Source organism: Lissotriton vulgaris, chromosome 11, assembly GCF_964263255.1.
Source record: "Lissotriton vulgaris chromosome 11, aLisVul1.2, whole genome shotgun sequence".
Taxonomy (NCBI): domain Eukaryota; kingdom Metazoa; phylum Chordata; class Amphibia; order Caudata; family Salamandridae; genus Lissotriton; species Lissotriton vulgaris.
The window spans coordinates 1,108,079,196-1,108,093,085 of NC_141699.1; the positions used below are offsets into that span (position 1 = coordinate 1,108,079,196).

The window sequence follows — 13,890 nt, forward strand, 5'->3', positions numbered from 1 at the left end:
CGTCAGGGAAAAAAAGGGCTAGAAAAAACAGAAATCAAATTCTAAGCAGTGAACTTGAGCACAAGCAGACGTCATCATTCTTCCCTATTTTCGTACAAGCCAAAGTTCAAAACAAGAGTGCCACAACGACCGACCCATCTCTGACGACGATACCCAAAGAAACATACATCAAGGGCCTGAGGACGCCCGCAAAAACAGAGACTCAAGTAGTGAGAATAGATCCATCTAATAAGCAACAGCGCAAAATTTCGCCAAACAAACCATCCCACCTAGCAGAGGCCACCCCTACAAAAGCCTTGTGCAAAGGGAACCCTTCGGGTGCAGAGCTCTGCGACTGAACGGGATCAAATGTTTCCTCCGATCAAGAAGACTCCATCGACGACCACTCAAACAAGCCGCTAGTAATTAGTCAATCCACATTGGGAAAACCCGAACTTTCCCCTAAACAGATCTCAAACACGCAGAACTGGAACAAGCAGTCCACAATAATTGAGAAAGAACTAATAAATGAAAAGTATGGAAAAGACAGACTTAACAGTCAGGTTGTGGAAATGACAGCTACTATCGACACAGTACCCCCACTCTGAATCACCATCTCCAGTGTGGTCACAGAACCTGACAGACGCTTGGCAACAAACGCGACTAGGGAAAACCTTGACCTCTTTAGAGTAACCTTCCCAATTGACAATAGGGCGCCAACACCGAAACCAGCAGGAAAGCAGGGGGCAGTCGCCGCTCGGAGAACTTGTCCGACGCAAAAGAGGACCCGCTAGCAACGAGGCAAGCAACAAGTAAAGCACGAGAAGAGAACCCATCAAACGTACCACACAAGCGGCCCTTGCACAGCGTTCCTTTTCCTCCTGGAAACTGCCACTCTGACAACACGAAAGCTTCTGGGTCTTGTAACCAAACGTACCATCGCCAAATTGTCAAAATTGGTGACAATTCATTAACGGCAAAGGAGGATGTTCCCAATGCAGGGAAACTTCTCTTTTTTTACTGAATTCGAACAGCAAGGTTTACAAGATCATTTAAACTGTAGGAACATACTCCGCTTAACATCAGCTATCCCTAGTCTTGGTTACCTTACTTCAGCAGACCTCCTGTCGGTTGAGTTTATAACATCGGAGGATGACCCAAAAAAAGAGAAAACAGTTACGACATGGAGGGAGGCTGGAATGGTAACCCACATTCTCTCTGAAATGGCTAAATTTAAGGAATGGGGAATCCTCTTGAAGGAAATGTTCAAGGCAGCGTATCCATCTCCTCTCCTAAGAAGGCAGACTAAGAGCCCAAATTTAGCACCAAAGGAGTAGACCAACGCACTCGGTCCTACAAGGAGCAAGGGGAGTCGCAGCAGCAGACCACAAGCATTTCCAGCCGCAATTGCTATTCCCAAATTGAATGCCCGGCAAGTCAACTAACACTGAAAGTCACGTCATAAACCTTCTTTCCTGGAATATTGCGGGTGCTAAAGACAGCATGAACAAAAACGGCAAAGCCGCTACTTGGGACCCATATGCAATTATAGCCTTACAGGAAACGTGGCAAACCGACCTAATTAACATACCTGGCTGCTTGGGCTATCACGTAAGCGCGACTCGCCTCAAGCTCTTTGGGCGAGCCCGTGGGGGCCTCTCTGTCTACATATCAACATCTTTAAATATCAGAGCAACACAATCTCCCGACTCAACTGCGGACATGCAAATCTTAAAATTGGAGAGTACAACAACGGCCATAACCAGAACCCTAATTTTAATGAACATGTATGCAAATCCAAAAAAATCTTCCAAAAAAACACTATTCCAACGTATTACATTGGTAATCACCAACATGCGTTTGGAACACCCAGACTGGGAGATAATCCTCACGGGCGACTTCAACTCAAACCTTCTACAAGCACCGGAGGACGAAGTCAATATCAATGCTGCAAATGAAATCTGGAACGTCTTGCCGCGGGAAGTCACTGCCCCAGTCCATCAAGGGAACAGCGCAAAGGGAAATGGACCAATAGCATCATGGCCCAGGCATGATGGCGAACAAAGTATTTTAAAAATAATTGGGAAAAGCAGGCAAGACGGCGCCCCAGGTCCAAATGGCGTTCCACAAGCCATCTACAAGACGGATCCGCAGTATTGGGCTAGCAAATTAATCTTACTGTTTCGAACAGTAACTAACACAGGCAGTATTCCTGAGAGCTGGAGGGGAGCTATTATATCCCCAATGTATAAAGGCGGAGAGCGTAAGGATCCGAATAACTATCGCCTGATTGCCCTACTTGACGCTGAATCTAAATACTATGTGTCACTGATACTAGCGGACCTGGCTGAATGGTCAGAAACGAACAGTAAAATACCACTGAACCAAACCGGCTTTCGGCGCAGCATGGGCACAACGACTAATGCCATGGCCCTATGCCTTATTGCGGAGAAAAGTCTACAGAACTCCCATGACCTTCATACCTGTTTTGTAGACTTTAAAGCGGCATTTGACCGTGTCAACAGACAAATGCTATGGGCAAAATTAAAACATCAGGGCCTACCGGACTCAATTCTCTTGCCCATTACTAACCTCTACACTGAAACCTGGATGCAGGTAAAAGTCGATAATGGGCGTCGCCTGACCAGGAAGATCTACACGGTTGACGGTCTAAAGCAAGGATGCGTCCTGGCTCCACATCTATTTAATTTATTTATGAGCGACCTGGCAGAAAGCCTAGATAAGGTTAATGCGCACCCTCCTAAGTTAGGCACCCTTCGTCTAACGCATTTATCGTACGCGGATGATGTGGTCCTGCTGAGCCAGACAAGAATTGGCCTTCAACGTCTGCTAGACGACTTGTCCGCCTACACAAAAAGTAACCTGTTAACCATAAACATCAAGAAAACAAAGACCATGCTCATATCACGACGCAAAAACCCGCCAACCTTCCGAATAAACAACGATCAGCTGGAATTTGTCAATGACTATAAATATTTGGGGGTACACCTTGACAAGCATTTAAATTTCTTGGCGCATCTCAAAGCCATGGAAAAAAAGGGGGCCGCATTATTGCACGCCTTCACCAACTTGGCTGCTGAGCTAAAGGGCCCTCTTGTCTCCCCTCTGCTAATTGCACTGAAAGCCAAACTACTGCCTACAATAGCGTACGGGAGCATTCTGCACCACGGGAAAAGCGCCACTCTTCTGGACATAATACAAACTAAAGTCTACAAACGGGTCTTCTTGCTACCGAATAATTCTTCCCCAGCGCAAGTCAGACTCGAATTTGGATTACAATCTCAAGTCTTACTGAAAAAATTTGAGGCCATTAAATTTTGGTGCCATGTCTGGAGGAACAAGGATAACAAAATGAATGGTGCACTCTGGGGAGCGATCCAGACAAGCCCGAACTCTGAGTACTCAAAATATCTAAAGCTCTCACTAGAGGAAACCGAGCTCGGAGAACTGTGGGAAACAAAAGTCCCAGCCCCTTCGTTTAACCAGGTAGTCAAAAGGACTGCTAAGAAACACTCGTTCTTCAACGACAAAATAATTTTTAGTACCCGGTCTCATGCTTGGATGACTATTAAATCGTACACAAGGCCCGCACCAGCACCTTATTTAGACACGGCATTCTCGTTGAACTTTAAACGTAAATTCCTGCACTTAAGGCTGGGCATTTTACCCACACGACTAGACCAACCCAGATGGAGACCACAAGTAACAACGGAATGTGATCTTTGCGGTGCAGGTAACCAAGACTTTATACACATGCAGCCTGATTCATCATTCCCCCGTTTTGCGAGCCCCTAATAGCGATTCATAGCGAATCGCTATTAAGGACTCGCAAAACGGGATTCATGTAGAAATCGCATAAAGAAATGCAATTCCTACATAATCCTTATTTGCGATTTAGCAAATTGCTAATCGCAAATAAGGAATAACTCGCCATTCATTCCTATGGGCCAAAAGGCCCATAGGAATGAATGGGGAGTATTCCTTATTTGCGATTAGCAATTAGCTAATCGCAAATAAGATAGCGATTTGAAGGGTGCCAGGGGTGTCCAAAGGACACCCTGTAGCACCCCTCAAATGAAATTTTACACAGGTGTTGCACACACACATGTCCAAAGGACATGTGTGTGTGTAACATGCAACTCAGAAAAATGCATTTAAAAGCATTTTTCTGAGTTTTCGCAATTCATCACGAGGTCTGACCTCGTGGTAAATTGCGGCCAGAAATTGCGAATTCGCAAAACAAAATTGGATGATGAATTTCATTTAAGGAATCTCAAATAGAGATTCCTTAAATGTAATTCCTAGCAAAATTGCGAGATCGCAATTAGCGATTTTTGCATTTGGGATGATGAATCCCAAATGCAAAAATCGCACTCGCAAAGGGCCAGATTCTCAGAATCTGGCCCTTTGCGAGCCGATTTCGGCTTCATGAATAAGTCTGATGGTCTGTATCTGCCCAGCTATGTATCACGGACGGCGGCACTGGCTTAAGGGCAAACTCAACGAGCTAGGAGTCCGTACCTGCCGATCCGCGATGGTCCAGACCTTATGTTCACCGGACGCCCAACTGATCTGTAGACTAGTGAAATTCCTGGATAGCTTCGTGGAAAAAACAAGGCATGCTGCCACTTGCCGGATCCCCATTGAGACTTAAGATCATTGTTTACAGATAAATCTGTACCGCAGTAAATCTTGCTATGACTGGTTGGATTCTTTGTAACACAAACTTTTTTTCTTTTATCTCCTTTCCCTCTCCTTCTCTTATTTATTTCCTTGCCAAAGTTTAAAAGTTTGTTTTAAATGTTGTTGAACGCTACAAATTGTAATGGTTTTAATTACCCGAACAATAAATAATTTACTTACTCACTTAAATGTGCACTACTGTGGTGCCTGCTGTCATTAAAAAGCTAGACCTGCCTTTCAGGATGCTTTTCAAATAAAATTAAAAAGAAATTCCACTTTTGGAATTAAAAGTACTTCTAAAGTCTAAAACAACCTTATTCACAGTATAGGTCACAAATAAGGTCTCCCCTAGCTGCCCAAGGGTTAGGGTGCCTTGTAACTATAAGCAGGGACATTATAACCTGTTATATTTCCCGATGAGGGAGAAACTGCCATCTATACTTCCCCTCGTTGTAGCACATTGGCTCCATAGGCTAACATGGGAATAATTATTAAGAGTATGTCTGATAGGAGTGAGCTAACAAGATACTTCTAGGTATCAACATGCTAGTTCAAATAAATCCAACAACTTGCCACTGTTAGATGTACTATAACAGTTGCAGAAAATGTTACAAAAGGTTATTTTCTGTATGCCAAAATCCAGCCTTCCAGCAACCCTCTTCTGATTGGCCAGCATCTGCCTGTCTGAGCCAACTTGTCTTAATGAGGTGTGAAATGGCCTGGACTGAGACCAAGGAAACCTCTGGTGGGAGGAGAACTGATCTTGCAGAGCACAGGACAGGAAGGGGGCTGGGTAGCAAAACTGGCCTTCAAAAAGGGAATGCTAGTTTAGAGCAGGAACCATCTCATCCCTACATCCTGCACCCCAGCCAGGCTGGAGCCCCAGTAATTAGACGGAGGGGCTGGAAGGGGAGTGCTCTAGGAGAAAGTTTCTCCATTCTGGATTATGGAAGAAAAGTGTTTTCTGGTACAAGAATATGCCACACTTTGGATGGCCATTGATCAGGGGTGTCCACCTGACTTTTGCCCAGGAACACTGCATAAATCTAGAAGAGCTGCATGGCAACTCCGATCCACTGCCTGAAACATCAAGGAGAAGTTAACTTCCCTGCTCAAACCCTGATCTGCCCTCAAAGGATTGGACTCTGAAGGACTCTACTTGCGGCACAATCTGGAAATACACCCCCAAGGACTTTGTCTGGATTCACAATGAGTAAGGAGTGGACTCCTTGACAGAAACAAGTTAGAAGAGCTCACCTACCCCATCTCTATCAAGAAGTCCCTAATCTGGAGTGCATCCAGTGGTCTTTTAAGGATTTAGCCAGGTGCATTGTGGGAATTGTAGTCCCGACATCCCAAGGACCATCTCAACTTCTAGACCCTCGGATTGGTGTTTTGGGCACTTTGAACCCACAAAGCCACTTCAGGAAGACGTTCCAGTAGTTTGGAGCCACTTTTGGAAAATGCTTCATAAGGTGACCGACCCATCAATGAGAGTCAAGACGCTGACGTAAAACCGCAACCCGGCCTAGATTTCAGGTTCGCCTCACTGAAAGCTCCGAAGCTCCAGCCATTGATGTGACTCCCTGGAGTTGACAGAGTGACTCTGGAGCAAGCCGACAACATGCTAGGTACATTTTAGACCGAGGCCTCCCGCTTAGTGGATCGGACTATGCTCTACCACCGTTTTTTAAGCACTAGAAAGCATTTATTATTTAAAAATTAATATCTCTGGTTCTCCACCGTGGATTTTTGTCGTTTTGGGGTCTATTTGTTTATAAAATGTAACCTTTTTTTATAAATTGGTGTTGGATTTTAATTGTGTTGTCTTACTTATTTAATCTATTGGTGTTTTTTAAATGCTTTATTCACCTGTCTCCCAAGTTAACCTTTTCCTGCCTTTACCAGCTACCAAGGGGTGATTAAGGGAATCCTTTCTTGAGACCATGACTGAACCTTTTATTTTGATTGTGGCTGGCCTTATTACTAGTGGTAAGTCCTTACTTATCCCAAAGAATCTATTTTCCAATAGTAAGTCGCCATGTTAGGCTTTGGCGGTTACTGTGACAAGCAGCAAAGTATCAGTGAGATGTTACAGAGACTTCTGCTGTGCCTTCCATGTGGCAGCATCAGTGTAAAGGGGAACATGGCTCCATTCTCTGAAGTGACTACAGTGCTACAGGCAGTGAGTGTGCACACTCCTCACACACCAGAGACCTACCCAGCCACCTCCAGTGATCCACTGCTTGTTCCTTTCATTCCACACATAGTTCAGAGGTGACAGATGCAGGGCTGTCCAGATTCCCTTGTCCATGAATTGGAATTATATCAAGTCAGGCTTTTCTTTGTACTGAAGCACTTGTAGTCCTGTTCATAGCATCATGAATTGAGAACTAGAGGAGAGCAATGAACAGATTTGGGACTGGAGAAGATGCTCCCGCATGGACCTTGGAAACGTCACAGCTCTGATGATGCAGCGTGTACTTGGAAAATTTGAGAAAGAGGAAGATGCAATCAGCTGCTACTTCTGTTGAACCATAATTTGCATCCTTGAGGGTCAATGTTCTTTTCATTCATGACCATATAGCTAGAAGTAGTATAAGAATCTGTTTGCAGCCAGGATGAGTCCATGCTTTGTAATCCTGTGAAGGTCATGAGATCTGAGGTGTGTAGAGTCTATCCACATGTGTTCAAGGTGCTGGAACCTCAGAAAGCAATGATTTACACATGCATGTTTTTAGTGTCTATTACTAACTAAGGAATTGTTCTTTATAGGAAACAGATCTGCGGACCCAATGTTATTGAAGTAGAGGTAGTGCCAGTTTGGAAACTACTCTTCAAGGAGGTATGACGAGCTCCTGATTCTTACTGTGTAAGAAAACAACCAAATAAATAACACAGATACTTTTTGAATAGGGTAATTTTTTATTAATTGGGCCAATACAATGACTGTTCTTTCATTTGTGACTAATTCAAGCTAATTTAATATTTAGAGTTTCAAATTTGCTGCACCACAATTAGGGCCTGATTCAATTGCATAATTTCTAAGTTTTGGATGCTGGTATGCAATTGTGATGTCCTCTTAATGGTAATCAATCATTATGTAACATAATTAAATATCCCTAAAAACTGTACTCACCAACTTAAATTTATTATAATAATATCCCAGGAATATTATTCCCAGTCTCTAACTCCGCACCCTCTGGGAGACCCACACTCTACAGACCCAGTGCTCTCCTGCAGCTTGCAATAGTTCTTTCAAACCATACTGACCTTAAAAATAACTGGTTTATTGATTAATGTCAATGTAACTAATCTGTTAAAGCTACTTATATCTGTTTTCTCTTTGATCTACACAGGTTCTGAATCCCTTTTACTTGTTCCAAGCGTTTGCTATGGCTCTTTGGTTGTACCTTGAGAACTATGAAATTCCCGCTGTCATCATCTTTATGACTGTAGTTTCCGTCATAGTCACTACCTATGACCTCCGGAAGGTGAGTGCCTTGACTGCATGAGAAATGTCATCCATTTGGTAGAGGCTTTGATAGGCTTTCATTTGTACAGCAAGATAAACAAGTTTGTCCTCCGGCAAAATGTGTGGAAAATCTAGCTAAAGAGAAATAGTGTGGCGTGAAATCCCGTTTCTGTGTCTATCGCTGGGGTGCAACAATTATGCATCAAGCTGACCTAAAGGTACTGCCAAGGCTAAACTCTGCATTCAGTGCTGCTCCTCTATGTGGGTGAAGTAAACTTAACAAGGGAAGCAGTGAATATGGTGTGGGTCATCTTCACTTGTAAGAGAAGTGCCATACCACACCAATACAGGCCACCCCAACCTATCCCATAAACCATACCATACCTTTCGTATATCACTATAATCTGAGTATCCATACCTTACCAATACAGGCTATCCCATACCTCAAACTGAACCGCACCATACAATACCTTTTGTATATCACCATAATCTTAGAATGTCCAATGGTTTGTGAAATCTACATTAGTAAATGGATATACTCCTTAAATGGGGTTAGTTTGTTGGTCATTCTGAGGTAATGTGGCAGTTAGTTCCAAAGTTTTAAACTTGGAACCACATTAGTTTTGTTGCTCTATCGCTGATGAGCTAGTCTTGGTGTCGGGGTCACACACGCAAACTGTTAGACCTCTCTGTCTAAGGGTGGACTTCCCCCAAATGTTCTGCCTTTGCTCTCCACATTTTGGTTCTAGGACTCTGTGCACTTTACTTCTAACCATTGCTAAAGTTCCTGTGCTCTCTCCCTTAAACATGGTAAAATTGGCTTACATCTGATTTGGCATATTTAATTTTCTTCCAAGTCCCTTGAAGAGTGGTACACCATATACCTAGGGCTTCTAAATTAAATGCTAGTAGAGGGCCTGTAGCACTTATTGTGCCATCCGCTTAAGTAGCCACTTATAGTGTGTCCCAGGTCAGCCACTGCAGCCTGAGTGGAATTTTAAACTACTAAATTGATTTCTTTTATTGCATATAAGTCACCAATAAGGGAGGTCCTATGTAGCCAGTTGGTCAGGGCTCATTGTAATAAAGACATGGTTCATCAGCCACTGGAAGGTGACCGGGGAATTTTTCAAACTAAAAGGCATCATTTTAAATTGAAAGTGGACCTCTGGAGTAGAGAATGCGGACCTCCCCTTATCCCCTTCAGTTAAGGTAACCTACCAGTACCCTGAAGTCAAGTCAAAAGAACTCAGAAATGTGGCAACCCTTTAACTGATTAATGAGCTCATCGGCTCTGGGGATGTGCTGAGCATCAGTCTTGGTGACTGAGTTGAGACCACTTAAGCCCACACAAAACCTGAGTTCTGGGGCGGCGCTTAGTGGGACAGCCTTGGGTACCCAGAACACTGGACTGTGCCAGGAACGTCTGGAGTACTCAATCACTCCCAACTCGAGCATCGAACACTTCCTTGTAAGTGTTGGCCCTCACTTTGTCAGACAGCAATTATATGAAATGTTTGATGGGCAGGTTGTCACCAGTATCAATATCATGGGTACACAAATGTTTAAGTCCAGGAGTGAGGGAAAACAGTGAGGTAAACTTTCCTAGCACCTGACGGCAGTCCCTCAACTGTTCTAGTGTCAGGGTACGGGAGACATTGACCTTTCCACTGACCCATATTACTCTTTGAATGACAGGAGGTCCGGAAGAGGTTCACTCTCCTTCATCCCCATCATCCGTCACCAGCAGTATGGTGAACTCCGATCTCTCATAGTGGGGTTTTAGGTGGTTGAAATGAAGTAACCATAAAGGGTTTCTGGGGGTCCTGAGGTCCACCAAGTTAGTGACTCCTTTCTCTCAATCACCTCATAGGGCCTATTCCAATGGTCTTGGAGGGCTATCTACATTCTGAGGGCTAGCAAATAGCTAAACACAGCCTGGGGGCATTTAGTTTCTTGTGAGCTTTCTCCCATTCCTCCTTAACCAGGCTGAGATGTCCCCTAACCGGGTGGCCATACAGAAATTCAAATGGGAAAAAAAACAGCTCCCTTCCGTGGCAATGTTCTGTAAGCAAAAAACAAGCATGTCAAAAATACATACTATTTCTGCCTCATGGACCAGGGCAGGCCCATAATCATGCCCTTTAGAGACTGTTTGAATCTTTCAACAAGTACATTGACTTCATGCATTTCATGCATACAGAGATGAAGTTGGTGCCTGTTGGACTTGGCCTTTCCTCCCCGAAATTTTTCGCTTTTGACCCCCTTGACTAGGATGTCTCCCCCATGGTAGTAAACCTGTATAGGCCATGTGTGGTAGGAGTTGCCCTGTTTTAAAATTGTAATGTCACGAAATGGTGCGCTGGAAATGTTCCCCCATTTTAGAAATGCACCTGACTGAAATGTTCTGTATTTAAAATGGATGCCATGGCCATGGGTTTTGCCACCTGACTGCCATAGGTCAGCAGTCTAGATATTATTACCCAGTCACCCCTAGCTTTTGGAGGGAAAGCCTGGCACCCAGGGTGCTCAACCCCTCCCCTTGAGCCAGTTTAGGCCAGCTTTGCCAACATTCTAGAAGGTTCTGGCATTGCCTGGGAGGAGGGTATAAGTAAGGGGGAAGTGCCACCATGCAGTGAGACAGAGCTGGGACAGGAACGTGAGGGGACTTGCTGCGAGGTGTTACCGCCACATGGGCCTGTGAGCTGGGCCCTGCACCCCTCTACTGTCCCCGGGGTCCCTGATGAAGGAGGGCCCCCCTCTCTCCCTAGGTCCCTGACAATGTGGGGACCGTGAATTACACCAGCGCCGCGCGACAGAAGCCCCAGGAGGTGAGGAGTGGGCCCAGGAGGTGAGGAGTGGGCCCCTGAGGAACTGCTGTGGGACTGTCCACCCCCCCTTGTGAAGCTGTGTCCCCTTTGAAGCATGGAGAAGATTATGCCCATAGGAACTGTTGCTGGCTGAGGTGCTGTGAGGCCCGAAGCGTCAATTTGCGAGGTGCCAACCTGCCACCGGAAGCGCTGTGCCTGGAAGCGCTAAAGCGCCGTGTGGCCTGATAGAACTGTGAGGGGAATAGTGCTGGAGGAGCCTACCCTCGTTTTGGCGCTTGCCGCAATATAAATATTTAAATACAATGGAGCCTACCCCTTACTGCCGCTGACATCACTGCCACCGCCCGGGGAGTGTTGTCGCTGCCTCGGCTGGTTGTATATAGCTGGAAATCACCGCCGCGGTAACGTTGCGGCGGCCCCCGGTACAAGGAGGGGCTGCCGAGGTGAAGAGAGGGCCACGTTAGACCCTGAGGCCGCGTCACCCTCATCACGTGACCGGGGCGCCGTGTCAGTAGCCGCGCCCCCGCCCCTACTGGTGCCTGATTGGATCGCGGCCGCACCCCAGAAAGGCCGCGCAGGGATTGGCTGCCGGCCGGGCAGCCAGAGAAGGAGAGGCTGACCCTAAGCCCCGGGTCCCCATGAGGAAGAGGGGCCCAGGGGAAGCTGGAAGTGCCGGCAGTCCGGAGCCAGAGGGCTCCTCACCTACGCCCCGGAGCCTCAGGAGAAGTGCCGGCTGGAGCCAGAGGAGATGCCAGTGTGCTGCTGGCATTGGCGGGGCTCCCAGCTGCGTAGGAGAGCTCCGCAGTGCCCACCGGGGCCGAGTGACAGAGAGGGAGAGGGGGCGTCGAGGCTCGTTGTCGGTGCCTGCCCCCTCCCCAACACCATGTGGAAATCCCTGAAGTCCTGTCGGCAGAGCCTAGGAGAGCCCGGTGAGTGGGGGCTACGCTAGACTGTGTGGAGGGTGGAGTGGGCAACGGGACACAGGGTCGGTTCCCCCCCCCTTTTTTTTTTGTTGTTGACTGATGAGGGCCCAAGTGCCCAGAACCCGGGTAAAGGCCGCTAGTGACTGCTGGGGGAGGAGTTAACTACAGGATGCCAGTTAGGCCCCCTGAACTGCCTTCAGAGATCCCGGTTCATCATAAAGGCCACGGGGGAAATGTAGAATGTTGTAGTGGCCCCCAGGGAAATGTTTGATACGCATAGCCAGGTGATATGCCTAGTGAAATGCACATTTTTACCTGTTGCCTGATGTTCCCGGAAATGTTTAGGCCTGCATAAAGGAAGCTGTCGACTCACAGCCTACAGTTATCTGAGGTTACTGATTTATGCTGATGGTATAGGCCCCCAGGTTAAACAGAGTTCATGCAGCACCAAGGTTGATGATGGAGTAAACCTTGTTGTGCCCTGTGACTACAGGTGCCCCGCCCCTATGCTAGCCTGACGTGTCATACCAGTCCCCTTGTTGCATCCCATGTTAGGGAGCAAGCCTTGCTGATTTATTACAGGTGCTCCTGTCTGTTCACATGTGATGCCATGAAGGTCTCTCTTTACAGGGGTCGGGTTGGAGTTTTAGTGCACGGTGTGTACTTATGCTAATATTGAATTTTGCGATTTCAGCCTACTACTAAGGATTAGAGCCTGAGTTGGCCCCGCCATAATGACCCCAGGTTGAATGTTAATTTAATCACATTATTTTCCTTTCAGCCATGGACTTACGGACTCAGCCCTTACTTCCCATGTAAATAATCCCCCATGACACACTTGGCTCTGGTGCCAGTTGGCGCCGTGTTGTGATACCACTGTTTATGCATTCTTGCCTTGCAGGTTGGAGATATACTAAACTGCTTACTAATTTTCCAACTCAAGCTGGTGTCCTGCCTCTTTTGTGGTGTGCCTGGTGTGTTGTCTGTGGGTACTGCAGGAGTGCTTCACATGTCCTCCGAAGTTTGGCCTGCCTGCTTGGTTCCGTGCTACCCCTTTGTAGATTTGGTATCCCCATTTCTTACATTACCCCAATCAGATATCACTTACTTGGGGAACCTTACTCTGGTGAAAATCCCCATCAGGGCTCTAGCCACTGCATGGGGCAGTCACAGACCTCAGAGGGATTCCCTTTGGGTATGTAGATGCATGGTCCACCAAGACCACGATAAAGCTGTTGCCGCTGGCAGTCTTTGGGTCCAAGGGTCCTGCAGAAAGTTTCTAAATCTATTCTTATCTGGGGCCAATGAAGGTGGGAGGCAAGCCTGGCAAAGGTCTTATCTTGCACAGATGCCCTTCCAGTGGAAACATTTTGCCATCCCCAGTAGTGAGACTTTGTAGCATTTGGGGACGGGTACCTAAGGCTTACTATACAAGAAGTCATTCTCTCTGTGTATGAGGTGATCACAAGTGGTGTTAGTTGCTGCCTGGGCTTCAGCTTGACTCCTCATGCCCTCCAGGGTAGGGGACTTTTTCTGTGCCGTACAGATCTCCTCCCTGGTGGGCCCATCCTTTGCTTGCCATCCAGCAAGTTCAAGCAGGTCTCCAAGGGACGGCATGTCCTGTCCGGTAGGCTCCAGAGCAGCCTCCTCTGGCCCCCTATCCAGCTGTGTTGGATAAGCTTTAGGGGTTTGTTTTCCATGCCCCCTGCCCTTCCCTTTCTTGATAGCGTTCTGGGCCATTCTTCTAAGCTCCAAACGTCCTTGACTCCACTCCTGGGCAGTCATGGACCTGGTGGTCACACAGACCCACTCCGGCAACACCAACATTTCCAGGTGTGACCTGAACTCCACTTCCTTCCAGGTAGTGTCCTCCAGATCATTTGCTTCCAAGCAGTCCACTGGCTTGCAAAAATGTCTATTCAATCCAAAATGGTTGGGTGTTAGGAAAGGAAAGGAGCCACCAAATCCTGTTCTTATT

The 13,890-nt window shown here is 46.6% G+C and overlaps 1 protein-coding gene across 1 annotated transcript in view; it reads left to right on the forward strand.

The window, feature by feature from the left end:
- LOC147684252 (putative cation-transporting ATPase 13A4) overlaps positions 1–13,890 on the forward strand; it is a 287,710-nt gene that overhangs the window by 44,358 nt on the left and 229,462 nt on the right. Inside the window, exons 6-7 of the mRNA XM_086944653.1 lie at positions 7,459–7,528; positions 8,043–8,177. Of these exons, the coding sequence (XP_086800779.1) occupies positions 7,459–7,528; positions 8,043–8,177 (205 nt within the window). The remainder of the gene's footprint in view (positions 1–7,458; positions 7,529–8,042; positions 8,178–13,890) is intronic.